This window comes from Drosophila grimshawi, unplaced genomic scaffold (genome assembly GCF_018153295.1).
Source record: "Drosophila grimshawi isolate 15287-2541.00 unplaced genomic scaffold, ASM1815329v1 contig_311, whole genome shotgun sequence".
Classification (NCBI taxonomy): domain Eukaryota; kingdom Metazoa; phylum Arthropoda; class Insecta; order Diptera; family Drosophilidae; genus Drosophila; species Drosophila grimshawi.
Genome location: NW_025063098.1, coordinates 4,575,388 through 4,601,631, shown reverse-complemented (window position 1 = coordinate 4,601,631; position 26,244 = coordinate 4,575,388). Strand labels below are relative to the sequence as shown.

At 39.0% G+C, this 26,244-nt stretch overlaps 6 protein-coding genes across 9 annotated transcripts; 3 read left to right on the top strand and 3 right to left on the bottom strand.

The window, feature by feature from the left end:
- The first annotated feature begins 137 nt into the window (after positions 1–137).
- On the top strand, positions 138–7,350 carry LOC6563556. The gene is made up of 9 exons (XM_001990354.2): positions 138–494; positions 1,154–1,674; positions 1,738–2,297; positions 2,377–3,115; positions 4,234–4,793; positions 5,363–5,553; positions 5,612–6,102; positions 6,173–6,539; positions 7,056–7,350. The coding sequence occupies exons 1-9, from the start codon at positions 185–187 to the stop codon at positions 7,226–7,228; spliced, it is 3,912 nt and encodes a 1,303-aa protein (XP_001990390.1). The 5' UTR covers positions 138–184; the 3' UTR covers positions 7,229–7,350.
- Positions 7,219–8,438, bottom strand: LOC6563557 (heme oxygenase 2). The gene is made up of 2 exons (XM_001990355.3): positions 8,179–8,438; positions 7,219–8,110 (listed from the first exon to the last, which is right to left on the bottom strand). The coding sequence occupies exons 1-2, from the start codon at positions 8,345–8,347 to the stop codon at positions 7,359–7,361; spliced, it is 921 nt and encodes a 306-aa protein (XP_001990391.1). The 5' UTR covers positions 8,348–8,438; the 3' UTR covers positions 7,219–7,358.
- Positions 8,439–8,710: 272 nt separating this feature from the next.
- Positions 8,711–9,973, top strand: LOC6563558 (transcription initiation factor TFIID subunit 12). 4 transcript variants are annotated; one of them, XM_001990356.2, is made up of 3 exons: positions 8,711–8,810; positions 9,183–9,408; positions 9,472–9,973. In XM_001990356.2, the coding sequence occupies exons 2-3, from the start codon at positions 9,223–9,225 to the stop codon at positions 9,790–9,792; spliced, it is 507 nt and encodes a 168-aa protein (XP_001990392.2). In that variant the 5' UTR covers positions 8,711–8,810; positions 9,183–9,222; the 3' UTR covers positions 9,793–9,973. The 4 variants fall into 4 exon arrangements, with proteins under 4 accessions (XP_001990392.2, XP_032592959.1, XP_032592960.1 ...); XM_032737068.1 differs by having other exon boundaries at positions 8,753–8,810; positions 9,006–9,408; XM_032737069.1 differs by having other exon boundaries at positions 8,757–8,901.
- Positions 9,974–10,516: 543 nt separating this feature from the next.
- LOC6563559 (zinc finger protein Xfin) lies at positions 10,517–14,076 on the top strand. The gene is made up of 6 exons (XM_001990357.2): positions 10,517–10,699; positions 10,758–10,967; positions 11,030–11,262; positions 11,333–12,260; positions 12,314–12,910; positions 12,972–14,076. Exons 1-6 carry the CDS (start codon positions 10,568–10,570, stop codon positions 13,761–13,763), a joined length of 2,892 nt encoding a protein of 963 aa, XP_001990393.1. The 5' UTR covers positions 10,517–10,567; the 3' UTR covers positions 13,764–14,076.
- Positions 14,077–14,669: 593 nt separating this feature from the next.
- On the bottom strand, positions 14,670–15,417 carry LOC6563560 (peptidyl-prolyl cis-trans isomerase FKBP2). The gene is made up of 2 exons (XM_001990358.2): positions 15,197–15,417; positions 14,670–15,126 (listed from the first exon to the last, which is right to left on the bottom strand). Exons 1-2 carry the CDS (start codon positions 15,344–15,346, stop codon positions 14,860–14,862), a joined length of 417 nt encoding a protein of 138 aa, XP_001990394.1. The 5' UTR covers positions 15,347–15,417; the 3' UTR covers positions 14,670–14,859.
- An 80-nt stretch (positions 15,418–15,497) lies between these two features.
- LOC6563561 (mucin-5AC) lies at positions 15,498–24,983 on the bottom strand. The gene is made up of 4 exons (XM_001990359.3): positions 21,009–24,983; positions 19,703–19,799; positions 17,375–17,955; positions 15,498–16,210 (listed from the first exon to the last, which is right to left on the bottom strand). Exons 1-4 carry the CDS (start codon positions 24,722–24,724, stop codon positions 15,976–15,978), a joined length of 4,629 nt encoding a protein of 1,542 aa, XP_001990395.1. The 5' UTR covers positions 24,725–24,983; the 3' UTR covers positions 15,498–15,975.
- Positions 24,984–26,244: the final 1,261 nt, after the last annotated feature.

Sequence of the window (26,244 nt, the reverse complement as noted above, 5' to 3'; positions counted from 1 at the left end):
CACACACATATTACTATTAAATCGAAGATACTCGCAACAACGCAAAAGCTGCAAATAAATAGTTCAGCAATCAGCAGCTTTTATCGGTAACGAACGTTGGGTATAAATACCGACGAACATTTTAAGGCAAACACTCAGTTTAAAATATTTGCCAAACCGTACGCACATCTAAAAATATCGCGCAATGGGTTCCCATAATTCAAAACAAAAAAAAAGTTATACTGTCGAGCAGGCCGAAGCGCGTGCCCCAACAGCTTTTGTCCCACAATCAACACCGGCACCGGCCCCGACACCTGTTGCCGATCCAGCACCGAGTGTTTTCAACACGGAAATGGTGCCCAAGTGGATTAATGAGTCGCAATTTGTTGAAATACTGAGAGAAAATGTGCCGCAATTCTCAAAGATACAGAGCTTTAATGTAAAGGCAGCCGTGGCTGCTGGCGAGAACTATGCGACGCTCATGCTGAGAGTGAGCATCCAAGCAGAGCTAACTGGTGAGTAAGAGAATGCTGAACGTGACGTCACAAAAGCAAGATTCGACAATAAGGTTGATATTTTTGTTTGAGATAAGCGGTGAAAAGTGGGTGGTCTCTGTTGTCACAATCTTATCAATAAGACAAAAGTGCTGGTAATTGTGGCAGTCACTGTTGGGGTGTGAGAAGCGGGACAAAAAAAATGAGATAACAGTGCACCCAATAAATACTCTTTTAGTTTTTTTTATTATTATTATCATTACAAAGTATACCAAAATTGCAATTATAAACTGAATAATCTAGCGGGTTTATTGCATGACTAAATTGGCCTTCGGCTAAAATACTATTATGTAGCTATCTCTAATTTATTTACAACAATCAATCAACTCAATTGTTGACTTGCAGCTGAAAATCATATTTAGCTATTGTAATCTAACAAAGAATTAATGAAACAAATATTTTATTATTAACGAAAAGGATGAAATTAAATAATACATTATACCAACGTTTTGTACCTTCAATTAAAATTATATTTTTGACAACGCAAAAAAAGGTAACTTTTAATTTTAACTAACTTAAGTTTTATTTCGATATTTATATTTTTAATTTGAGCACAAAAACTATTAATTATTAAAAATTATATATTATTTTGTTTATATATTTAATATTTTCCCAACTAGACAAAACCGTCAAGCCCATTTCTCTAATGATGAAAGTACCACACGATATACCAGGAATGGAACAAATGCTGGAAATGAAGAATTTCTTCGATATTGAAAATGAGGCCTACTTAGATATGCTGCCCAAATTAGAGAAGCTATATAAGTCCAAAGGCCTGGATATAACGTTTGCTCCACGCGCCTACAAATTCAAGGAGAGCCTGAAAACGGAACCGAAACTGGCCAATACGGTGCTCATGTATGATCTGGGTCAGGATGGTTATAAGAATGTGAATCGTCGCGAATGCCTCAATGTTGAACAAACCAAATTTGTGCTGCGCAAAATGGCTCAGTATCATGCCGGTAGTGCCACCTATATGAGCATTCATGGACCATTTAGTGATTTGCTTTCTGAAGGTTGGATAGTCGCGGGCGACGAAAAAGCTAAGGCTATGGCTAATGCAATGTTTGCTCCTATACAAAAAATATTCCTGGACAATCTGAATTGCTATGAGAACTGCGAGCAATATCGTGAAAAGTTGGTAAGTACTTTATAAATGTTGAATTAAAAAAAAAAATAAAACAATGTGTTTATTTTTATATAGGAAAAATATTTCGGCAATATGCTTGAAACTCTATCTCAAATATCACAACCTGATCCCAGTGAATTTAATGTGATGGCGCATGGTGATTGTTGGGTCAATAATCTGCTTTTCAAATTTGATCCCAATGGAAAGATGATTGACATGATCTTTGTGGACTTCCAAAATCCCCGATACGGTCATCCAGCGTGCGATTTGAACTATTTCATCATGACATCTGTGCACTTAGATCACAAGCTCAAATATTTCGATTACTTTGTAAAATACTATCATGATCAGCTGATTGAGCATCTCAAGCTGTTGGACTACAAGGAACGGATGCCCAAGCTGATGGAGCTACAAATGCAAATGTACAAATATGGCGCCCATGCATTCTTGGCCAGTTTTATGGTGCTGCCTATGGTCCTTCTGGATCCTACGGAATCGGCCACATTTGAGAACTTTCTCGGTGCCGACGATAGCGCGTTGAACTTTAAGAAACTTATGTACACCAATAAACGCTATAAGCAATACGTTGAACAAATATTGCCCTGGCTGGACAATCGTGGACTGTTGGAGCCATAGTAAGTGAAATAAGTTACTTATGGAATCTGCAATATATCTATATTTCAATATCCAATGTATTTTATATACAAATTTCAGTGAAACCAACACCCAACCAATTAAAGCCACAACTGTAGCGTCCACCCCAACAGCAACAAAAGCTGACGTGGATTCTATAGTGCCTGACTGGGTTACCAGCGACTACTTTAAGGATAAGCTCAAAGGTCAGATAGCCGATCTGAAGGATATTCAAGATTTCCGTGTGAAAAAGGCCACATCAGCTGGTGACAACTACTCCTCCTTAATGCTCACTGTGGACATTGATTACCAGACCTTAAGCGGTAAAGTTGAAAGCACATCCCTTATGCTGAAAATACCTCCCGGCACTGGACCAGGCAAATCGATACTCGACCTGATGCTCACTTTCAAGAAAGAGATTGCCATGTATAAGGATGTTATTCCAGAGCTGGAGCAACTGTATGCGCAGGCTGGCCACCCAGTTGTCTTTGGTCCAAAGTACTACCAGATCCCAAATGAGCCCGACGAAGATCGCATATTGCTTCAAAATCTGCGTGTTGCCGGATTTAAGAACGCTGATCGCCTGCAAGGACTAAGTACAGAGGAAACAGAGTGTGTCCTGGCCAAGTTAGCACAATTGCATGCGGCATCCGCACAGCTATATGTGACCAAAGGTCCCTATGTGGATTGCCTGGACAAGTCGGTGTACAATGAGCGAACACGTCCAATCTTCGAGAGCCCTATAAATGAGCGTTTCAAGCAATCTTGCATGGACGCTCTGAAAAATATAAAGGGCAGCGAAGACTACGCCCATAAGGTGGTAAGTAAAGAATAAATACAAATAAGAAATACGAAATACGAAAGATCTTCAACGCAAATAGTAATTTTGTGTGTAGTAATTCAAAAAATCTACTAGTTAGAAACATTATTTTTAGTACGAGTATATCATATGTAGCAGGCCTGATGTGGTAATGTAGGTAACAGGCCACTAAATCTGTAATAACATCTGTAACATATGATATCGATATCAATGGATATCGATGATGCGATCACTTAAAGATGAGTTCAGCTTTGTCTGCTGAAAAATTAGGAGTGGGATAAAAAAGTGTAACGCCATGAAAATTAGCACGAAATGCTGGTGGGCTCCAAGGTTAAATGAGTTCGAAAAAGGGGAGCGATCAAGCAGTAAAGCAAAATGATAAAGCTTAAGCGATCTGCTATGCTGCAATGCTTCCGTATCGGCTCCTATCAGCTCCTATCAGCAGCAGACAGTTGAAAATAACGGCGCAGAAAGCGGCCGGAAAATTTCGGCAACGAAAACGACCGTTGTGAAATTAAATATTCAAATTCAATAAGCAGAGTCAAGCTCAGCATCCACGAAGGCGACGCAAAAGGCAACGGCGATAGAAGTCCTATTGGATTTGAAGTGTAATTTTTCAGTAGGAATTTGGATGGATCATTCAATTAGATAATGTTGCCGAGTATTTCCAACTGAGAGGTGCAACGCCGCTTGTTGTGTACAGATAAACTTAATGACAATGGCTGAATGCTGAACCGAATCGCATTGTTAAATAAAGAGAGTAAATTGTTATAATATTTTAGGGTTAGTTTAATGAGTGTGCATTTTAAGATCAAATCTTAGAAAATAAATTGTTATAAAAATAGTTAAATTTGGACACAGTATGGATATTAATGAAATTATGCTTTAATTATATTCTGTGGTTGATAATCCTCTACGAAATTGTTAATTTTGTATAGATGGCAATATATTTCTAATTATCTAAGCTAATCAACAAAAAAATTATATTTTTAAAACTAGGGTCTATAATTTTTTTATAATTCGTCTTTTTTTTTTGTATAGAGATCAGATATGGCAATTTGTGTTTTCTGATAAGATTACAAAAATAATTTATTATGTATAAACTCTATTATTAACAGGAAAAGATCATAACTAACATGTTTGAGTTGGAACAGAAGGCGGGCATCTATGATCCTACTCAGTTTAATGTCATGAATCATGGCGATTGCTGGACAAATAATGTGATGTTCGCTTATGGTCCAAAAGGTGAAATTACGGACACGCTCTTTGTAGACTTTCAGCGCTCGCATTTCAATTCACCTGCTTGCGATCTGTATTATCTGTTGTTGTCGTCGCCCAGTTTTGATATTAAAATCGAGAAATTCGATTACTTTGTGCGCTACTACCATACGGAACTAAAGCGCAATCTGGAACTGCTCAAGTATCCCCGTCACATACCCAGCCTGAGGGAACTCCACAATATTCTGCTGGCGAATCCGCTCCCGGCAGTAACTACGGTTGCACAGGTGATGGCGGCTGTGCTGCTCGATCCCACGGATAATGCGTCTATGGACACCATGATGGGCGACTCTGAAGAGTCCAAAGAGTTTATGTACAAGTTCTACAACGGCGACAGATATCGCAAACATGTCGAGGTCCTCTATCCATGGCTGAATCATAAAGGACTGCTCGACATTGTGTAAGTCTTAGGTGTTTTAATCCTGCACATGTTTTCAAACTTTTAATTTTAGAAAAAAAATCAAGTAAACTGTAAATATGTACATATATATGAATAGTTAAACAATGATTTTTATTGTAAAAGTTACCAAAGAAATGTATTGAAATTCACATAAAATATAAGAATAGCTTTAGCTCAATTGGTCGCATTTAAACAAATGAATAAAGTTTTGAAAATTGTTTGTTACTCTTTTTTAATTGGATCAAATTTATTGGAATATTATTAACTTGAGATAGATCTCATATATGTATACGGTTTTTTAAGAATCCAAACATAATGATACTATTTTAGAACCAATTTTATTGTATTAATCGTTATCTTATCTATATAATGCACAAATTACAATCATCATCATCATTCTTATCGTTATCATTAATGTTATTATCATCATTATATATATTATATATATATATTTATATATATATACATATATAAATATGTATATAAATGTATGCTATATATTATTAGATCCAATTTGAAAATGGTCCATATACAAAACGGAGATAATAACAAATAAATTTATTTATTAGCGATGTCACCGAAAAGTGCTCAGATGACTTGAAATTGGATTGGTTAAACTTTCAAGATTTCAGTGAAATTATTGCTGCCAAAGAGCCTCAATTTGAAAAGATTCTTGGCGGAACTTTGGCCCTTGCTACCAAGCCTGGTGATAATTATGCTTCCAAGATAATCCAAGTAGAAATTAAAGCGCAGCTAAAAGGTGGGTATTGAAAGAGGTAAACCAATCTTGAAGATAACAAACTGTTATATCTCACTAGATCAATCTACAAAGACCTATTCCTACATACTGAAAGTACAGATCAACGATGAAATAGATGAAAACTCCGCATTTAATATGTTTCCCAGGGAGTTGGAAGTGTATGGAAAGTATTTGCCAGCATTTGAACTGCTCTACGAAAAGGCTGGATTATCGGTCACCTTCAGTCCCAGGAGCTACAGATTTAACAAAACAATTGCAGCCGACTATTTGTTAATGGATAATTTGCAGTCGGATGGCTTTAAGATGATGGATCGAACGAATTGTCTGGATCTGGAGCATACCAAAAGTGTGCTCAAAAAACTGGCCCAATGGCATGCAGCTTCACTTAGGTATAAGGAACTGAACGGACCCTATCCGGTCACATATAATGATGGCAACATTAACGACAGAACACGCGACATCTTCATTTCCATATTTGAGCCCAACAATAGAGCTTTCGAGAGGGTCGTTGATGAATACAATGGGGTGGAGGAATATCGTCATAAATTGGTAAGCATTTGTTAACTAAATTGCAAGTCAATAATAAGTATAAATAAATTCAATCCAATTCCCACATTAGGATGCCATATTAGAGAATTTTGTGGACATCATCATAGAAGATGGTCGGGTTGATGAGCAGGAATTCAATGTGCTAAATCATGGTGACTTATGGACGAACAACGTGATGTTTCAGCATAATGAGCGGGGTCAATTGCAAGAGACCTATCTACTGGATCATCAGTGCCCCAAATATGGCAGTCCTGCATTGGATCTATTGTTTTTCCTGATGAGTTCGACACAATTGGATATTAAAATGGATAAATTCGATTATCTGATCAGATGGTATCATGAGAATCTGATAGAACATGCCAAGCTATTGAAATGCACTGGCTTCTTACCTAACTTAAAGGCACTGCATATTATTTTGCTCAAGCATCCCATACTTGGTGAGTTTATAACTTTCTGAAAAATTAGAAACTCATTTTTTTGGCTGTTGTCACTGATCAAGAATTTATACATACATATGTCTTTTGTCTACTACATTTGTACATACATTTTCACAATTATGTGAAGTGCAATTTTTGATAAGAAGTTTTTCGATAAGATAAAATTAAATATAATCCAAGCACTTCTGACGCTGGCAACAACACAATAATCCTCCCATTGTGCTTGCACTGGCGCAGAAAACGCGTATATCACAATTGCGCGGTGATTCTATAATAGTATGTATTTATATATTTAAATATTTAATAACGATACGGATAAGTTCAGTGCATCAACGTTCACAATTTCAAGTGTAAATAGCTCATGTCGCCAACTTATAAAGTTACACCAAGGTTGGATTGTCTTCCAATATTTGTGTTGTGAATATGTTACAGGCAGCAGAAAGCATCCCCAATCCCAATAATTATTTACACACAAATATTCTTTGCCAGATTTTATTAATAACTCTTTAATTGTAGCTGCAGGAACTGTTATAGGCACATTGTCGCTTTTCTTAGAGGAGCCCACAGAGGATCCATTTGCGTCGGATGATGCAATTTTAGAGCATCGATTTAGGAATAAGCTGTACAAGGCGCAGTTTGAGCGCCTTATGCCCTGGCTTAATAAACGTGGACTGTTGGATATTGCATAAGCAATTACAGCTTGATCTGCATTTAACATGTAATTTATTGCCTTTGGTTCAAACAAGCATATATAAACTCTGGAATTAACAACTAATCTCAAATACATATAATAAAATATTTAATTATACAACTAGAACATTACTTAACAGCCAATTTGAAAGCCACATAAATACTGGTTATAAAGACAACAGCAATGGCCAGTTTCTTGAGATTAGCACGATTCACACCTTTGACGGTGCGAAGCAGCTCGATATTCATGCGAAAAACATTGCGACTCTGTTCAATATACTCGGCACGCATCTCATCATCCAGTTTGCCGTAGACGTCATTGAAGATACGGCGTAGCTTGTTCTTCAGCAAGGGTATTCTAATTGGAAAGTATGTGGCCTCACAGCCCACCTGGGAAATGGTGACCTGCTCGGGCATTGGCCTGGCCCGCAGATCGTTTTCATCTTGAATGCCATCATTTTCGGCTGTTGCGGCTGCTCGGGCGGTTGCCGCTGCAGCATCCGTTTCGGCCTGTTTCTGTTGCACCTGCTCAACGCTATCTTTGGGAAATATCCACAGCTTTCGGGCAATCATACGTTTTTTTTGCAGCAACTGACCACCGGACATTAATGCCATGTACATCTGAAAGGCAAAGGCGAAGAGGAGTACCTCATTTTTAGCGGCCATCTGCTCCAGATGGGCTATATACGTTTGGACAGCCGGACGCGGCTCATATGACTTGCGCCAGTCGGACCCATAGAAGTAGTCAAAGTCACGCTCAAAGGCAGCCGTACGATGCAGCTCCTTGGGCAGCAGGCGCTCCGGCAAGTTGGTCTCAAAGAATTTATATAATTCGTAAAAGACCAAAAGTCCATCGTACCAAACCTCATCGTCCGAAAGTGCTGCGCATGTACAAAAAAGTGAACAAATATAATGTTAATTAATCCTAATTATCTTATAGCATATTTACCTATTGCGAATTTGGCATTAACTAATACATCAGTCAACTTGTGGACATCTTTTGTTGCCTGACGAACTTCCTTTGTGAATGTCATATCCACAGTTTCTTCTTTATCTTTGGGTTCTGCATTGTCAGTGGCCTCTTGGCCTAAATTGGGTGTTGGCTCTGCCGTTGACATTTTGCTTGTATGCTGCTTTGTTCCGTTAATGTAATGTTTTATAAATTGATAATGCGCAAATAAACCGCCTCCGTGCGCTTTTACACAATAAAATTCGTTTCGATTTTGCTGTCAGCGATAAGTTGCAATTTATTATCGATTATTATTTAGTATTATATTAAGCTTGAAAAGTCTAGTTTTTTAAAACACATCGTCTTGAGCCACAATGTATTTTAAAGCTTAAAATTAGTAATTTAGTAAGAGCTATATAAGAAAATAGATAGATTTAATAATAATTTAAAAAAATTTTAAAAACTATCGCAAAACCTGTCGATGTATCGATATATATTTTACAGTACTCTTGGGTGATGATTGGCTGTTGTACAACACTAATGCAAGCCTGATGTGCTTGTTGTTTTATTTTTCTCTCGAATTTGCATTTCAATAGTCAAAATTAAGTAAAACACTTGCGTAAAAAACAAATGTAAGTAATTTGTGATTCTTCTGCTCCTGTGAGTTGCGCTTGTTTCCTGCACGATAAACTAAAATGTGGCACCAAGCAAAATATGCACCATGTAATTAACATTAACATTATTATTTTATTGCATGTTTTAAATAACATGCGCTAACACACAAATCATGCACTCACCACACACACACACACGCACATTAATTACAGTACAATACAACATAAACAACTGCAACGCTTTGGTTTCCATCTATTTGCAACACTCAAAACTAACTCGCATTGCTTTAGTTAAAATCACACATCGAATCAAAAAATCATAACTAAATATATATGCAAAAACGAAGAAGAAAACAAAGCAATGTCGGATCTCTTTACCACTTTTGATAGCAACAGCGGCGGGCAACAGCACGAAACGACAACAACAATAATGGCCTCGCCCTCACAGCACAGCCCCATGACAAACAACAGTAACTCATCCTCACAGAACGGTGGCTCAACATCGGCCCCAGTTGGTAGTGGTGGTGGTGGTAGTGGTGTTGGCAGTGGCAGTGGTGCGGGGGCAAGTGGTAAAAGCGCTAGCCACAATACAGCAACTGGCGCTGAGAACACACCAGTAAGCATTCCAATTCCAATTCAACTCAAACCCAAATCTCAAATGATTTTCCCCTTGTTTTAGATGTTAACCAAGCCACGTCTCACGGAGCTGGTGCGAGAAGTGGATCCCGCAACGCAGCTGGATGAGGATGTCGAGGAACTGTTGCTGCAGATCATCGATGATTTCGTTGAGGACACGGTGAAATCGACAAGTGCCTTTGCCAAGCATCGTAAATCAAATAAAATCGAGGTGCGCGACGTTCAATTACATCTGGAGCGAAAATATAATATGTGGATACCGGGCTTCGGAACCGACGAACTGCGTCCCTACAAGCGAGCCGCTGTCACTGAGGCGCACAAGCAGCGCCTCGCCCTGATAAGGAAAACGATTAAAAAGTATTAGAAGTGCTTCGGGTGCTAAGGGGAGTCTCTATGCAGGATTGCTTCTTTTTATTGCAAAGTTTTGGAAATTACACTCCATTTGATTGATTTGTATGCCCTTAAGTTAATAGAATAAGCTAAAAATACAACGGATTTTAGCAGTAAATGCAATGAATATCATCACTGCTCTACAATAGTTTAAATTTTAATCGTATACCTCTTTAAATATATATCAAAAACGTTTTCTAAAAAACTGATATTAATTTCACTGTTTATTTTGCAACTAAATTAATGCAGTAAATTCACTGAATATCATCACTGCTATAAAATAGCTTAAATAAAAATACATTTAAATGATATCCTATATCACTTTAAATGTATTTTCTAAAAAGGCAGTTATTAATTCCAATAATTATCATTAAGTTTCTTAAGAAAACTTACAAAATTGGAACAGGATTATCGAATAAACTTTTATTTTAATTAACCAACATTTTATAAGATTGTATTAACAATTTTTTCAGAGTTTCTAAGGAATATTTGAAAATTTATTCGGCACAAAAATCGTAGATTTTTAGTAAGCTTGAGTTATGTGTATGACATGCAAAGATGACTGTCACTTTAGATGTAATCGATGTACTTACGTGATTAATCGATAGTTGCACGAACTTTTGTCATCACAGTTGCAGTGCACATATGTATTTAATAGATAAGCAAGCAATGGGAATATTGTTTTGTGATTTGTTACTGTTCTTTTATGCCGTTTTCAATGTATTAAAAGTCAATTAGAACGTGACAAAATGAAGCTGCCAGTCATGTGTCGCACTTGCGATGCACGTGAAACGGATAAGCTGTACAAGCTGGCAACGTCCACCAAAAGATTTCCGGATAAACAGCTCGCGGACATTTTGGTCGAATTGACCCACATCGATGTGAGTTGATTTTAAGCTATAATTTGCAGCTAAAATTGCTAATGCATTTGCGTTGCAGCTGGATGAGGCACTGTCGCAACAGCTGCCTCAATGTCTGTGCGGCAATTGTGCCCGCAAATTGATCGGCGCCTATTACTACGTGAAGCAGGCGCTGGCCGCCAACGAGCTGCTGATGCACCATGTGGAACGATTGGACGGCGACAAGACGGGCGCCAACGACTGCCTACGGGAGGCGCCCATGGAGATGTGCGCCGAGCAGCATGTGGAGGTACCAGCACTTGCCTTATACATATATGCCTCAAAATATATATACTAAACAATTATTTGCAGGTCAAGTTGGAAACGGAGGAGGAGGATGCTGAGAATGATATCACCTGCACAGAACTGCCCGAGTTTACCACAGTACAAAATGCAATCGATGTGGAATTGGATGATGAGCTGGATGGCAAAAAGACGGCAGATCCACTCAATATGCTCGAACCAGTTAAGCAGGAAGAGGATGTTGCAGCTAGAGCAACAAATGCACAGGCACAAGAACTTAAGGCTGACCTGGATGAGGAAGAGTAAGCAGCTGTTGATGAGGGACACCAACTGAGGATATATCTATGTACTTATTACTTCTATATATTTCAGCTCTCTGGATGATTTGCCATTGCAAGAGCGCGCCAGGAAGTGGAAGCAAACGTCTAAGTTGCACACTCTCAAACGAGCCATCTTCAAGTGCAAGGAATGCCCAAAGAACTTCAAGCGCATCGACCTATTGAAGCAGCATGCATCCCGGGCGCACAAATCGAAGACGGATTGGTTGTCGTGCTCCTTTTGCATACGCAAGTTCAGTCACCGGGAAGCGTTGCAGATGCACCTCAAGGTGCATCGCGACTCCAAGCGATCGGCGAATCTGGGCGAGAGCAAAAAGGCCAAGGACATCGATGTGAACGTATGCAAGCCGCATGGCTACAAGCTTATCGAATGCATGATCTGTCAGAGTCAATACGATAAGATTGCGGACCTGCGACGTCATCTGGAGCAGCATCCGGAAATAGTTGGCTTTGGGGCACGCTCGAATATGCAACCACATGAGCTGGCCGAGCTCTTCTACCCGGATGCCAAGGGTGTTAGCGAGGATCAGTTGAAGGCGCTCATCCGCAAGGATCTCTCCGCGGGCATCTATCAACGTTTCTACTCGATAACCAATCAATCTGGCTACGAAATTGATCTGTACAGCTCCGAGACGGAGAGCGAGGCTGAACTGGATGCCGAGGAGCGAGATGCGAATCAGCAGCGCAGCATACCCAAAGCCAAATACAGTTGTGAATTGTGCCACGAGCGCTGCCAGCGCAAATATCAGCTGTACGATCACCAGAGGCAGATGCACGCCTGGCTGGAGGCGCCACACGTCTGCGGCCGTTGCGATGCCCGCTTCGTCAGCCTCCAGCTGTTGCGGCATCACAATGAGCTACAGTGCAAGAATGCCCAGAAGCGATTCCTGTGCCACAGGTGTCCGTTGCGCTTCCGCTGGCGGCACAATCTCAAGGCTCACATACGCGAGCATCGCATCACAGTAAGCACAATCAAGCATATGGCGTGATCTAATCTAAAACGAATCCCTTTCAGAATCAAACGTTCGAGTGCAACGATTGCAAGCGTGTCTTTGACAAGAAGAAGTCGCTGACGGTGCACATGCTCAGTGTGCATGCCGAGGAATCCAAACTGATACCCTGCCAATGGTGCACGCGCAAATTCTATCGTCGCGATTACCTGGTTAAGCATCTGAAGCGTCATGGGATACGGGAGCAAGATATACCGCTGGCCGAGACACTTATTGCGGCCACATCAAAACCGAATGGCGCCAAACGGATCACGTGCAAAATATGCAATCTGCACTTTGAGCGCATCAGCGATCTGCGCTCGCACATTCAGCTGGAACTGAAGTTGGCCCTCTCCATGCACCAGAACTATGATTCGCCGCACAACTACTCGATCACAAACGAATCGGGCTATGAACTGCAGCTGGGCGACTCCGAAACGGAGGATGAGCTGCACATGCAGTCGGCATCCTCGCCACCAAGTCCACGCTCCGTCTACATCTGTGAACTGTGCAAAGTGCAATGCAAACGCAAATTCGAAATGATTCAGCATCAGCGTGCGATGCATCGCTTCGACAAGATGCCGTACGAGTGCGAACTGTGCATCTTCAAGTGTGTCTGCAAGGTAAGTTCCTTGTTGATGCCCATATCTCTTTCCTCTTTTTCTAATTGTTAACTTCATACAGAGCATCATGGAGCAGCACCGGCAATCGCAGTGCCACAGCACGGCGAAGCAGTTGTCGTGTGGCAAATGCAGTTACAAATTCATGTGGCCGGAGAATCTGCAACAACACATGATGCTGCAACATGGCAGCATCGCTGACAGCACCAGCCCAGCGGAACCAGGCGCAACTAACGCCAATCACATTCCAGCCATTCCAGCGGATCCTCCTGCAGATAGTGTCCAGCTGTTGCAGTGTCCGCACTGCGATCGCACGTATCAAATGAAGTCGCGGCTCAACAATCACATACGGGACGTGCACATCAATGGGGATCGCAAGCGGAAGGAGGCAGTCAAGAAGTTCCTGTGCTCGCTGTGCGGCCGGGAAACGCAATCGGCTGCCACATTGGTCACGCATATGCGTCGCCACACCGGCGAGAAGCCCTTCAAGTGCGATCTGTGCGAAATGGCCTTTCCACGACACTCGGAAATGATATCGCATCGACGCATGCATACGGGCGAGAAGCCCTTCCATTGCACCGTCTGTGGGAAGGATTTCGCACGATCCGACAAGCTGAAGCGGCACATGCTCACGCACAGTGGACTGAAGCCATACAAGTGCACCTACTGCGACAAGAGCTATCGCCAGGCCAAGGATCTGAAGCTGCATCTCCAGCAGCACACCGGCGAGTGCACATTCGTCTGCGGCACTTGCGGCGAACGCTTCATTCAGGGCACAGCGCTGGAGAAGCATCGCATGATGCGGCGCCATTTCGACGAGGTCGAGGAGCGTGCCACAAGCACACTAACTGCATAGGCCGATTACCTTTAGCTAGAATATAGTAATATATAATTTAAATACAAAATATATATATATATAAATGCTCATATTAACAGACTTACGTCTTCCATGTGAAGAAAATCTATAAACTAATATTTTTGTTCTTATTTTTTATGAGGGAGGAGCTGCTGTCAAAAGTTCGCGACATATTTAATTAATTATTATTAACTATAATTTACTGGTAACTTGTTGATCTATTTACACACTTATTTAATCTTTTGTGAGAAACATTTTCGGTTATGAGAGCAAATGTTTATTAAAAGGGATAAAAAGCAATTGAAAAACAAAACTTGGCAGTTATCATTTTCATATTGATATAATAATAAATGGTTTTTATTTGGAATATTGCTCTCATAAGTTTGCAGCGTAGAATTAATTTAATTAATTGGCATCTTGTTGATCTAGTTGCAATTTTGTGAGACAAATTTTTGGTTAAGGCGGGTAAAAAGCGAGAAAAAACGAATCTGTCAATTAGATTATTCAGCTGTAGAAATATAAATGAACTTGACTATTTTAATTAATGGTTTTTGTTCGGAATTTTGTTCTAATAAGTGGGCAGCTTAGCTTTAATTTAATGGTATCCTGCTGATTTAATTACATTTTTTATTTAATTTTATTAAGAGTGATAAAAAACACTAATCTGACAGTTATATTTTAATTAATGTTAATTGTGTAATTTGGTTCTTATAAGTTTGCAGCTTAGCTTTAATTTAATTTACGTATATGTTTTTGATCTAGTTGCATTATTATTATATTTTGTATGGGAGAAACTTTTGTTAATGAGAGCAAAAGTTTATAAAAAGGGATAAACAAAAAAACGAATTTGGCAGTTAAAAATTACATTGATAAGCTAGAGCAAATATAAATGAAGAACTAACGTGACATGTTTCAATTAAAGTTGTATTTGGAATGATGTTCTTATAAGATTAATTTACTCTAATCTGGTTGATTTAGTTGCATTTCTATTTAGATTTTTTACTAAAGCAAAGGTTTTAATAAAAGAAATAAGAATGAGGAAAACCTAATCTGGCAGTTATATTTTTCATATTGCAGCTTTACAACTGTCAGCAATCTATAAATCCTCGGAGCCACGTGAATCGATTTTCATCATTTCCACATCGAAGATGAGCACAGCATTGGGCGGGATTTTGCCACCACCCGCTCCACTGGCGCCATAGCCCAGTTCGGGGGGAATGGTCAGGGTGCGGCGTTCGCCCTCGCACATGCCGAGCAGTCCCTGGTCCCAGCCCTTGATCACTTGCCGTGCGCCCAGTGTGAATGAGAACGGTTTGCCGCGATTGTGACTGCTATCGAATTCGGTGCCATCTGCTAGCGTTCCCTGAACAAAAATACAAATTGATAAGCCGCAAACCAAAACTGACGTGTCCGATTAGGGATTGTCCCGTTACCTTGTAGTGCACGTGTATCATGTCGCCTCCTTTCGCCTTTCGCGAGCAATTCTCGACGCGTTTCTTGACGCCAATTTTAACTTTGGGCGCTTCATTTGCAATTGCAGCGCCAAAAAGCGCACAGACCAACAATAAGTATTCAAGTTTCATTTTACCTCACAACTTTGGTTTTTCACAACGCAAGCGAATATGTTATCGCCGATGTATCGATAAGTCAGTGTGATTTTTTAAGTCATCGATGCGGTCATTTGCCATTCACAGCGCAATAGGCGCCAAATATTTGAATTGAAATGTTTCATCGTTTTTTTTTAGCTAAATATTTATTTAAACAAGTTACACACATTAAAGCTCTTTTCAAATACAAATTTAGGCCGAAAATAATAGTTGAAACTGTTTTGTTTTCTTTTGTTTTGCATTCATTAAAATTAAAAAAATGTACACAACATAATTGCAATAATAAACAAAGCCTTATTATAAATATGCAACAGATTATTTAAGAGATTTACAAATATACGAATATATCACAATAATAAAGGAATAATACATACATTCTTAAATGAAAATTTCAAGCACTTGTGCACAAAATCAAAAAGAAAACTGCATGTGTATAAAATTATATTAACTACATACATATACATATAATCTAATATACTAATAGAATACAATATAAATACAGACATATATATATATGGATTTAGATATATGGGCTATGACTATAATATGTATACAGCGTGTATATAAGGACTTCAATTGGTGTACTCGAGTCTCGAGGCAAAGTCTCAATTATCATTTGACAGATTTGTGATTTTGGTCGCATACATATTGGCCACCTTATAGATAAATTCGTATTGATCCTTCGTTTGTACGGCACTCGCCCTTCCCCTCCGCACATAGTACACCAGCTGTGGTATGTCCACCGAACGCTTCGGCGTCTCCAGGCTCCTTATAGCCATGTCACAGGCAATAATAGTCCCAGTACGGCCCGTGCCTGGGGAGCAGTGAATCGTTAGCGGTCTAAATGTGGCCGAATCGAGAGCATGTGGAAAATACACAAAGAATGAAAACAGAACAATTAAACGGAGAAAAACGCATGCAGCACAAAACACAGTCACATTGCAATTGTTAATTGACAACTGGATTGCCAACTATATACATACAAACATATAAAATGTATATGTATGTAGATGTATATATATATGTCTCTAGCTATATACATATAGACATACAGCTGTATGTATGTTGCCTGTACCCAATTTTACATAATGCATCATTTTAAAATGAATGGGGCTTAATTAATTCATACTAATTGTTTTTTTTGTTTGATGGAGTTTTTTTCTGGTTTTTCCCAATTTCAAAATCCCCCGAAATCTTATAAATATTTCTTATTTGTAAAATTGTAAATAAATTTAAATTTAAATTTAAAAATAAGTTAATTCAATTTGTTACTCTTTTCATTGTTTGTGTCGACTGACTTTAGTTGACCTTAAATAAAATAAATAATCCAACGTTTAATTATATTTCTACTTATTCCTTACCCAAAATGACTTCTGTTTAGCACAAAAATGATCAAGAAAAAACTGCCCGTTAGTAAACAGTTACGGAAAAAATAATAGTAGATCTTCTGCAATTTTTTTGTCAAATTTATATTTTGTATATATTATCTAGAATTCCCTTTATAAAATAAAATTTAATACTGCTCCTAGAATTCTTTGTGAAATTTGACCATTTTTTTAATTTGATGGGAAATTTGCCACCAAATGGCGAAAACATAATAACACCACTTACATATTTTATAGTAATTTGTTATTATGTCTAATTTTCATAGTTATAAGTGCACATTTCAAAAAATGTGCTATTATTTGATTCCTTGATTCTCTTAATTTTTCGTAAAATTTAATTTTTTAGTTTTAGTTTTAAATAAATTTAAATAAGTTGAACATTTTTTTAAAGTCTTCTTCCACTTTTTAGTTTCTTAGGCTTACAAAATATATAAATATATTTATACAAAAGAGCAATACCAACTTTAATTTAATTTATATTGAAAAAAATGGCAAAACTCTCTGCATTATCAATATCAATATGTATGCGCTATTCAAAGTGGGTACAGGGTATATCCAGCTAGCCGGGTCGTCTCGACTAGAGAATTTTTAAGTTGCTTCAAGTTATTTTTGTACTTACCCCTGTTGACTGTGTGGCATTTTGTTGGCCACATTGCCGTTAATCTCATTGCTTGCCGCACTGGATGTGCTGCACTTTTCGGCATCCGCCCCGTCCGGATTTGTCCGCTTCGATTCGCCCTCGAGCGATTTGAGCGTCAGTGTTGAGGACTTCTCGTGCTTCAGCTCATTGGCCTGTTCGAGGGCGTACGATTTGAGGGAGGAGCGTGCCTCCAGCAACATGGCTATGATGGGCGCCTCCTCGACGGGAACACCGGTCTCGGGCCATTTGTACCAGTAGTGGGTGAGTTCGCGACACTCGTCGCCATCCACACGCTTCAGCATTAGCGTTGAGATCGCATATTTATCCTTGATCTCGCGATGCTTCAACGTCACCTGGTAGTCGCCGTGGCTACTGTGATTATCCAGCGTCACCGATGGCGGCAAATACTCCCCACAGCGCTCAATGCCGTTCTCGTTGAGATCGGTTGCCTGGATAATCACCCGCGACTGCTGCTCCCAGATCATGCGCCAAAAGTCACCAGTTGTGGTTTCCAGGGGCGCCTGGCAGGCTATATAATAATTGGGCGCATCTCGTGGTCCCTGTAGAAAATAGGGATAGAGTTTAACATAAATGTTAATGTGCAGAAGAGTGATATAGTTTAACATGAATGTTAATGCAGCACTGTAATATAATGCACTAACATAACTAGCATAATGTTAACAACTGTTGCATTTTAACATTAATTCAACATAAATTCTACAAAAGTGTCAATCATTTTAATAATAAAGCATCAATGACTCAACTAAAAAAAGCATTCTTTTCCATCAGAATTAGTATTTACAAATGAAATTGAACATTTTCACAATATTGTAGTCAAAAGAGATCCACTGAAGAATTATAGTACCCATTTAGGTACATTTGTACCGCCTGTAATGTTATTATTTAGCATACATAATGCGTACACATAATGTTACACATACATAAGCAGGTGCGCAATGATATAACAGTTAATTAAAATCTTTGCAGCGAATACAAAAGTGATTACTGAGTAATTTTGTATTCGCTCTCGCTTAAGTAAGCTCACGCTTCTTATGTGTACGTGTGTGTGTGTGTGTGGGAGTGGAACTGTGAGTCATTTAATGGCTGCCGTTGAGCTGCGCGCGCTTTTGATAAATTGCTACAGTTGTACATGTATAAGTAACACACACACACATATATATATATATATATATATATATATATATATATATATATATATATATATATATATATATAAATATATAAAGTTAGTTATAAATGTAAATCACAGCATGCTTGGCTTATCGCCAGGTGTGCGATGTTTTTGCTGGCAAAATATATATCTTTAGCAGCCCTTGATGCAGTTGGGCGGCTCAATGAATTTTAGCAGACGTCTGGAAGCGCATCGCACGCATCACGCGTCACGCCTCAATGCTGCTGGTGTAATGAATACCCTAAGCATTAACAGAAGCCTAACAGTTTTGGCAAATGTTTTAACATAGCTTGAACTGAGCACTTTATTTATATCTTCTTTTTTTTGTCGTGATCCAACAATAAAAGTGAATCACTGCCGCTTTTTATGGAAGTAAACAAAATTGTAAAGACGTCAAAATGATAATGATAAATTAGCAGTGGAATATAATTCAATGCTAAAAATAATTAAAAACGAGCGTCTTGCTTTTCTTTGGGCAAAAAAACTCACATTTTTTGCAAATATAATTGCATTTCACGTTGACTAAAGCGGACCAAGCACGTCTCATTCAATTAAAATGAATTAATCATAAAGCTTTTAGTTGTGCATTTAATTTCCTAGCATAATTCGTTTAGGATATTCATACTTCGTAGTAGACTAAAAGCAAAAAACAAACAAAAAAAACTTTCCCCCACTTTTATGAATATAAAGCATAAGGTTTTTATATTTCGTATACGATTATTATGTTGTTGTTATTGTTTTTGGTGTTTTTGTTTTTCTTTTTTGCACAAAACTCATTTGCTTACAACAGGCGATGTAACAAAGAGGTTGAAACAATTTTCTTGGCACTTCGCTAATCTCATGGGCCGTATAATTATGCCCACACACACACTCGCACACACACGTCATGCAAGGCTAGACGTAGTGGCAACTCTGGGCGGTACCGTTGTAAGACATACACACACACTCGCACACACACATACCCACCCACATGTGAGAAAGCTGCTGCTGCTTGTGGGAGGCAGCTTTTGATTGTTTTTTGTGTTTTTCTTATCGTTTGTTTTTGCTTATGGTTTGGGTTTTTGAGGAGATGAAAGAGAGAAAGGGAAAGGGGGATTATTCGTCATCTAACTTACCCGCACATAATTGGCATTAATGTATTCCGTTTTGTCATCGTCACCCTGTCGCTGGAGCACCACACGCGTCTCAGGAAGTGGAATTACGTTGGCGTAACTGCGGTTTCAAGTTTGAGGTTACATTGAATGAATGAATAACGATCCAACGATCCAGCGATTCATCGATTAACGATCAACGATCCATATACATTTTGATTCATTGATTAGGAAGCAAATACAGCAGACAATGCGTACATATAAGGAAAATGATAGATACATAATCTTATGAGAGACTTGTAATACAAGTGAGATTTGATTAATTGAGAAATGAAACCTTTTTAAGATTGAGTAATAATTTGTTGTTTCCCTGGAAAACAATTTGAACTTGAATTTTTTTTTTTTGTTATCTCAATTATGCTCCTTCTGTGACTAAGTAAAGAAGTTATCTTGGAATTATTATTATCAATTAGTCTTTCATTCATGCTTCGTCTGTTTCTATGTAATCAGTCCTCTCAGCTATCTTTACTATACTTGACACAGATATAAACTATATCATTAAAACTTGTCGACAGTTTGTTACCAAAACTTCAGATTGAAAGCCTTATTTTGCTTTTCATATAATCAATTGCTCAAAAATATTGTATATATCTGTTTAATATTATATTACACATACGTATATAATAAAATTCTCATCTGCAAGCGTATTTCCTTTTCGTCACTTCGAAATGAACTTTATTTGATAATTGTTATTTCCTGCGATTAGATAAGATAGACTATTTTTGACAAACATTGTCACTTTTCGCAGAAGCATCTCTCAACTTTTGAAGCTAAACTAAGAAATCTATAAAAGCAATTAACGCTTATTTCTTCCAATTTTATTCTCATTTTATAAAATTCTTCTTTTTATGGCAACAATTTCATTATACTAACAAATCTATGTTTTGTTCCAATAATATTCTTATTTATAAAATTTATAAAAGTATTACTGTTTATTTAAATCTCTTATACGTTTTTATTTACTCAATTTAATAATATCTTAATTATGACTACAATGTCAGTCTTTTAAAGCTAAACTAACAAATATATAATAGCAATTAACGTTTTGCTTTGTTCCCGTTTTGTTAACTTATTATTCTCCTCTTCTAAACTTGTTACCGATTATTTAATACTTTGTTTTTAATATTTTTCGTTACTTCATTTAGTAAGCTCATTTTTTTGTGGCAACTATTTCATTTACTTCTCAAGCCTTTTACTGATTTCTTCTTCTAATTTTACTTCTATATTCATTTATATTTATATTTATAGTTCTACTACATCTTTAACTCACCGATTTTTATCCTCACATCCCGCTGGGACCTCATCAGCTCGCGCAATGATCTGCGGCACATCGCGGAACTCCTCAAAGATGCTCGAGCGTCGCTCGACAAACTTGCCCAGTTCGATGGCGCTGAGCACATTGTGCCGCAGTGAGGGATCATCGAAGGCGGCATTGCCATAGGTGCGCTTCGAGGCACGCAAATCGCGCACCTTGCGCCGCACACTGCCCCCCAGCACGGACACATTGTCCAAGGAGTAGTCGTCGAGACTGACGGGACGACATCGTTGGCCGTAGGATGTCTGCTTTTGACGCTTGCGCATCAGATAAAGGAAGGCAACGAGTAGAATGAGTGCCACAACGCCAATAACACTAACTGTTATCGCAATGATGACGTTCACATCGGTGCCAGTGTGGTCATGCGGCTGTTGCATCTGATCCAATTCTTCAGTCAGTTGTGGTGGCATCAATGTTGTCGTCGTGGACAGATCTACGTTGCCACTGTTAACAACAGTGGTGGTGGGCAGCATGCTGTTACTGTGTATGACAGTTGAGCTGTAAATAGGCTCCGTTGTTGTTGTAGTTGTTGCTTTTGTTGTTGTTACGGCTTCAGTTGTTGTCGTTGTTGTTGTTGTGGTGCTATCATCCAACAAGCTAATAAGCGGCTCTACTGTCGTTGTTGTTGTTATTGTTTTAGCTGTGGTGCTCGTTACTGTTGCTGCTGTTGTTGTTGTTGTTGCCTCTGTTGTCGCCATGTTTGTTTCGTTTACCAACTGTTGCTCTGTAACGGTATCATGCTCAATCTGCTGCTCATCTTCATCATCATAAACTGAGTCTTCACCCTTTGCAGCTGTTACTGCTGTTACAGTGTCATTTGCTGCTGTTATTGTTATTGTTGTTGTTGTTGTTGCTGCTGTACTCTCATCCAAAGCATTGACAACTGCAGCACCTGCTGCTGTTGAAGCCTCTGTTGTTGATGTTGATTTTGCTGTTGTTGTTGTTGTGATTGCAGCCGTTTCGCTTATGTTATTAGTTTCCAGCAATGTTTCATGCTCATTCAGTTTGCCGTTAGTTTTATCATCTATTAACAGCGACGTGGGTGTTGTTGTTGTTGTTGTAAATGTATTGCTGTTATTTATTTGAGTCTTATTGATTTGTAGCGTATCGCTGTTAGCAGCACTGTTATTGATTTGCGGCGTTTGACTGTTTGCAGCACTGTTATTGATATTTTCGGCACTGTTTGTTAGCAACAAATTGTTGATGCCACTTGTTTGCACATTATTCTTGTCAGTTATATCAATTTCGCTATTTTCTTTTGTCACATTCTTAATTGGAATTGCTGGTAAATTCACTTCATTGCTAATTTGGACAATTTCCGTTGGCGTAGGCGTAGTCAACGAAATAGCTGCTGTTGTTGTTGTCTCGAATAGTTCATCAAGCTTTGCGTGCAATAATCCCGTCGTCGTCGTTGACGTCGTCGTCGTCGCTGTTGTTGTGCTCTCTTCGCCAGCTGTTCGCGTACTAACCGTTATTGGCTGGCGCTCAATTGACGCCAGCGTCGTTTGCGCGTTGCTCGTAGCGACCGAGACGTTGATGACGTCGTCGTCGTCGCTGCTGCTGCTGTCGACATTGTTGCTTTTATCACCAGTTTCATTATTTTCATGCGCCGTCGCTTTCATTGCCATTTCATTTGCATTGCGGGTGCCGTTCAACGGACTTGCTAAAGTGCTTGTTGTTGCAGTTGTTGTTGCTGCTGTTGCAGTTGTTGTTGCTGCTGTTGCAGTTGTTGTTATTGCTGGAAGCTCTGGAACAGCTGTTGGCAGTGCAGCAGGTGGCATTCTGGTTGTTGTTGTTGTTTTCTCTGTCTCTGTCTCTATTGCAGCTGCTGTAGTTTTTGGCAGCTCAAAGTTAATCTTTGCAAAGTCTGTTAACGCTGTCTTAACAGTTGCAATTGTTGTTGGTTCTGTTAAGTTTTGTTGTGCTGACTCTGTTAATGCTGGCTTAACAGTTGCCGCTACAGTTTCTTGTGCCAAATTTAGTTGAGCTGACTTAACAGTTGCAGTTGTTGTTGCTTCTGTTAAGTTTGGTTTCACAGCCTCTATTAATGCCGGCTTAACAGCTGTAGTTACAATTTCTACAGCCAAGTCTGTTAACGCTAGCTTAGCCGATGCATTTCCAGTTGCTGTTACATTTGAACTGATCTCTGTTAACTCTGTCTTAACAGCTTCAGTCGTTGTTGCTGTTGACTCGCCTGCTGCCAAGGTTGGCTTCGCCTTAATAGCTTCGGTTGTTGTCACTATCTCATTTGTGGCACTGCTTTCTGTTGTTGTTTGATTAACACCACTTGCTGTTACAGCGCTGCTAGCAGTTGCTTGCATTTCCATCTCCTTTTCACTTAGCATAGCAGCTAATTTTTGGGTGGTGGTTGCCTGTGTGGCTGCCTCGGTGGCATCCAATGTGGTGCTCATCGTCAGCTCTGTTTGATTCTCTTGGCTCGTTTGCATCAATGTTATCTGTTGCCAGTCTAAAAGATTTTTCTCCTTGTGCTGTTCCGTTTGATTTTGGTGCTGTTGCGGCTCAATATCATTGGCTAGTTCTGTGGCATTAGCATTGGTCTGTGACAAAGTGGTTGTTGTTGGTGTTGTTGTTGTTGTGGGCACCATTTTCATGGCAGCTAAGCTCCACACCTCGGCTGCATTGGGCAGCAGCAACTGCTGTGCATTTGTCGAATTTGTCGAGTCGCTAATGAATTTTGCCCGCTTTTCGAACTGCGATTTCAGCTGCTCCTCCTCAATAACATTCTCATGCGACGCAATGTTATTAGGCGTAACAGTGACGCCGGCATGCAGCAGCGCTGCCAGCAGCAGTGGTGTATGCGTAGTTGTTGTCGTCGTTTTTCTTGTCATGGGCAGTGGTCGCAGCTTCATTGGCGTAACGGGGAGGAGAGGGGAGTAGCTTTCAGTGCTGCTTACAAATTGCATGGAGCGTGCATGATCCTCAGACCGACCTGTTAAGGTCGTTGCGGGAGCTTTAGTTGCTTCTGTTGTTGCTGTTGTTGTTGTAAGCTCTTGCTGCAGTTCTGTTTGTTGTGTTAACAGTGGCTTGAGCTTTTGCTGTATTTCTACATTTGGTATTGCTGTTGTAGACTTAAGCTCCTTATTCATATTGAGCTGAGCCTGTACAGTTTCTGCTTGTGCTGATGTTGCTGTTACATTCTGTAGAGTACTGTCGTTGCTAAGCTCTATATTCTGTAGAATATCACTGCTACTGTTAAGCTCCTGTTTTGTCGCTTGGAATGCCTCTACAGTGCTGCTGATGTTATTAACAATGCTTAATTGCTCCTGCTTGGATACTATATTTGCATTAAAAGCTTCCTCACTTCTAGTTTCCGTGTCAGAAATAACAGCAAGCTTTGCCTGTTGCTTTGCAGCTTCTGTTGTGGGCTGGTCTTTAAGCTCTGCCAAGCTGCTACTGTTATCTCCTTTTAAGTTGGGTTCCTCTTCTGTTACACTCTTTGCTCTATTTTCTGTTACTTCCGATCCGCTGGCACTTTCACTGCTTGGCCTAACAATGTCACGGTCAGCTGTGGACGCATCCACGCCTATGTTATCCACCACATTGGGGGTTTCTCTTTTCGCAATGAAACGTGCCTGCGTCGGCGTTGGCGTCGCAGCCCAAAGCAACAGCAGCAGACAGGCGCCCATGGCCCAGTGGAGCGACCGACGCATATTGCCTCCTTCTCTCTCGCTCGCTCTCAATTGAAATTCTTCGTGTGGCTGCGCTTGAAAATTGTTGCTGCTATTTTGCAGCTGTTCTCCTGCGACTCAAAAAAGCTTAAGTTATATTTTTGTTGTTGTTGTTGTTTTTGATGCTGGTTATTGTTATTGTTGTTAAGTTATGTGCCCATTTTAAACGATTTTGTTGTTTCAGTAATTTTGTTATTTGTTTGTTTTTTTAGTTTTGTTTTACTTTTGTTCACGTTGCCATTTTGTAATTATGCATTTCAATGAGCGCGACCTGCAAAAAGCGTAAAAAAACATGAATTAAAAATACAATTATCAATTTAGCAAACATTTTTACTATAAATTATTACAGTTAATTACTAGTAAAGTTTCTAGCAGTGTTTCACTCTTTAAGGTTCCAACTATGAAGGTCAGGAACGTTCAAGAATTCCAAAGAAAGCGAACGACCAACAAAAAAAACCCCCAATAATTTCCCTTGCTTCAACAGGCAATCAGTTAAACAATTTCCACCTAAACGTTTAGAATGTCATTAAGCCACGTACAAAAGTTGCCTGGAACACGATTTAATTATCGATGGATTCCATAAGTGTCGCAAGGTTCAAGGTTAAGGCGTATACAAGCAATGCAAATAGGTCAAGTAAAGTGGAAAGAAATTATAAAAATAGATTTCTTTTTACAGACTTACAACTAAATATGTTGGCTAAGAATACCATATTTGTTTAATGACCATTTGACAACATATATTAATATATGTATATTAATATAATATATATACAATATATACTATACAAATATGTTGATATAAATAAGTAGTTAAAAATAATTTTATATTGATTTCTTTGAACACCCAAAAGGAAATTCTAAAGTCAATTTAGTTTTCAAAGGCTCAGAGCGCTATAAAAGTGATCGAAGAAGTATAGATATGGAAAAAGATCATTTTACTATTATTGAAAAAATAATAATCAATTATTTTCAACACAAACAAGTAGAATTAACTACAACCTTCACAGTCGTTATCATTTAAGCAATACCAGCAGAACCTTTTCCAACACTTCTCTAGCACATTATTAATGTATTATTCCATTCTTATGCACAGTAGAAACTCATTACACGTAATAATGCTTACTTCATCATCATTAGGACTCCAATTTGCTTAGGTAAATGCTCATTTATATAGCAATTTTAGTAATGCCATAAAGCAACTAGCAGAACTTTATTACAATGTTGAGCAATGGCAATTCACTTACGATATGTATATATAGAAATCAAGATGTTAACTTTGACGCACGCCAACTTCGAACTAAACAATTGCCCCAAAGAGTTCAATGTACCTGGTTCGAAGTGGAGCCAAATTATGCTCAAACTTGAATATGACGGCTATTGATGAAATGAAGTGGAGCAAAAGTAAGCAGGCAAGTGTTGGGTTCATTCAACTGCAGTCAGCACACCAGCACAAACAGCACACACGCCATTTTCAATGCAAATTGGCCCAAAAGCAAAGTTCA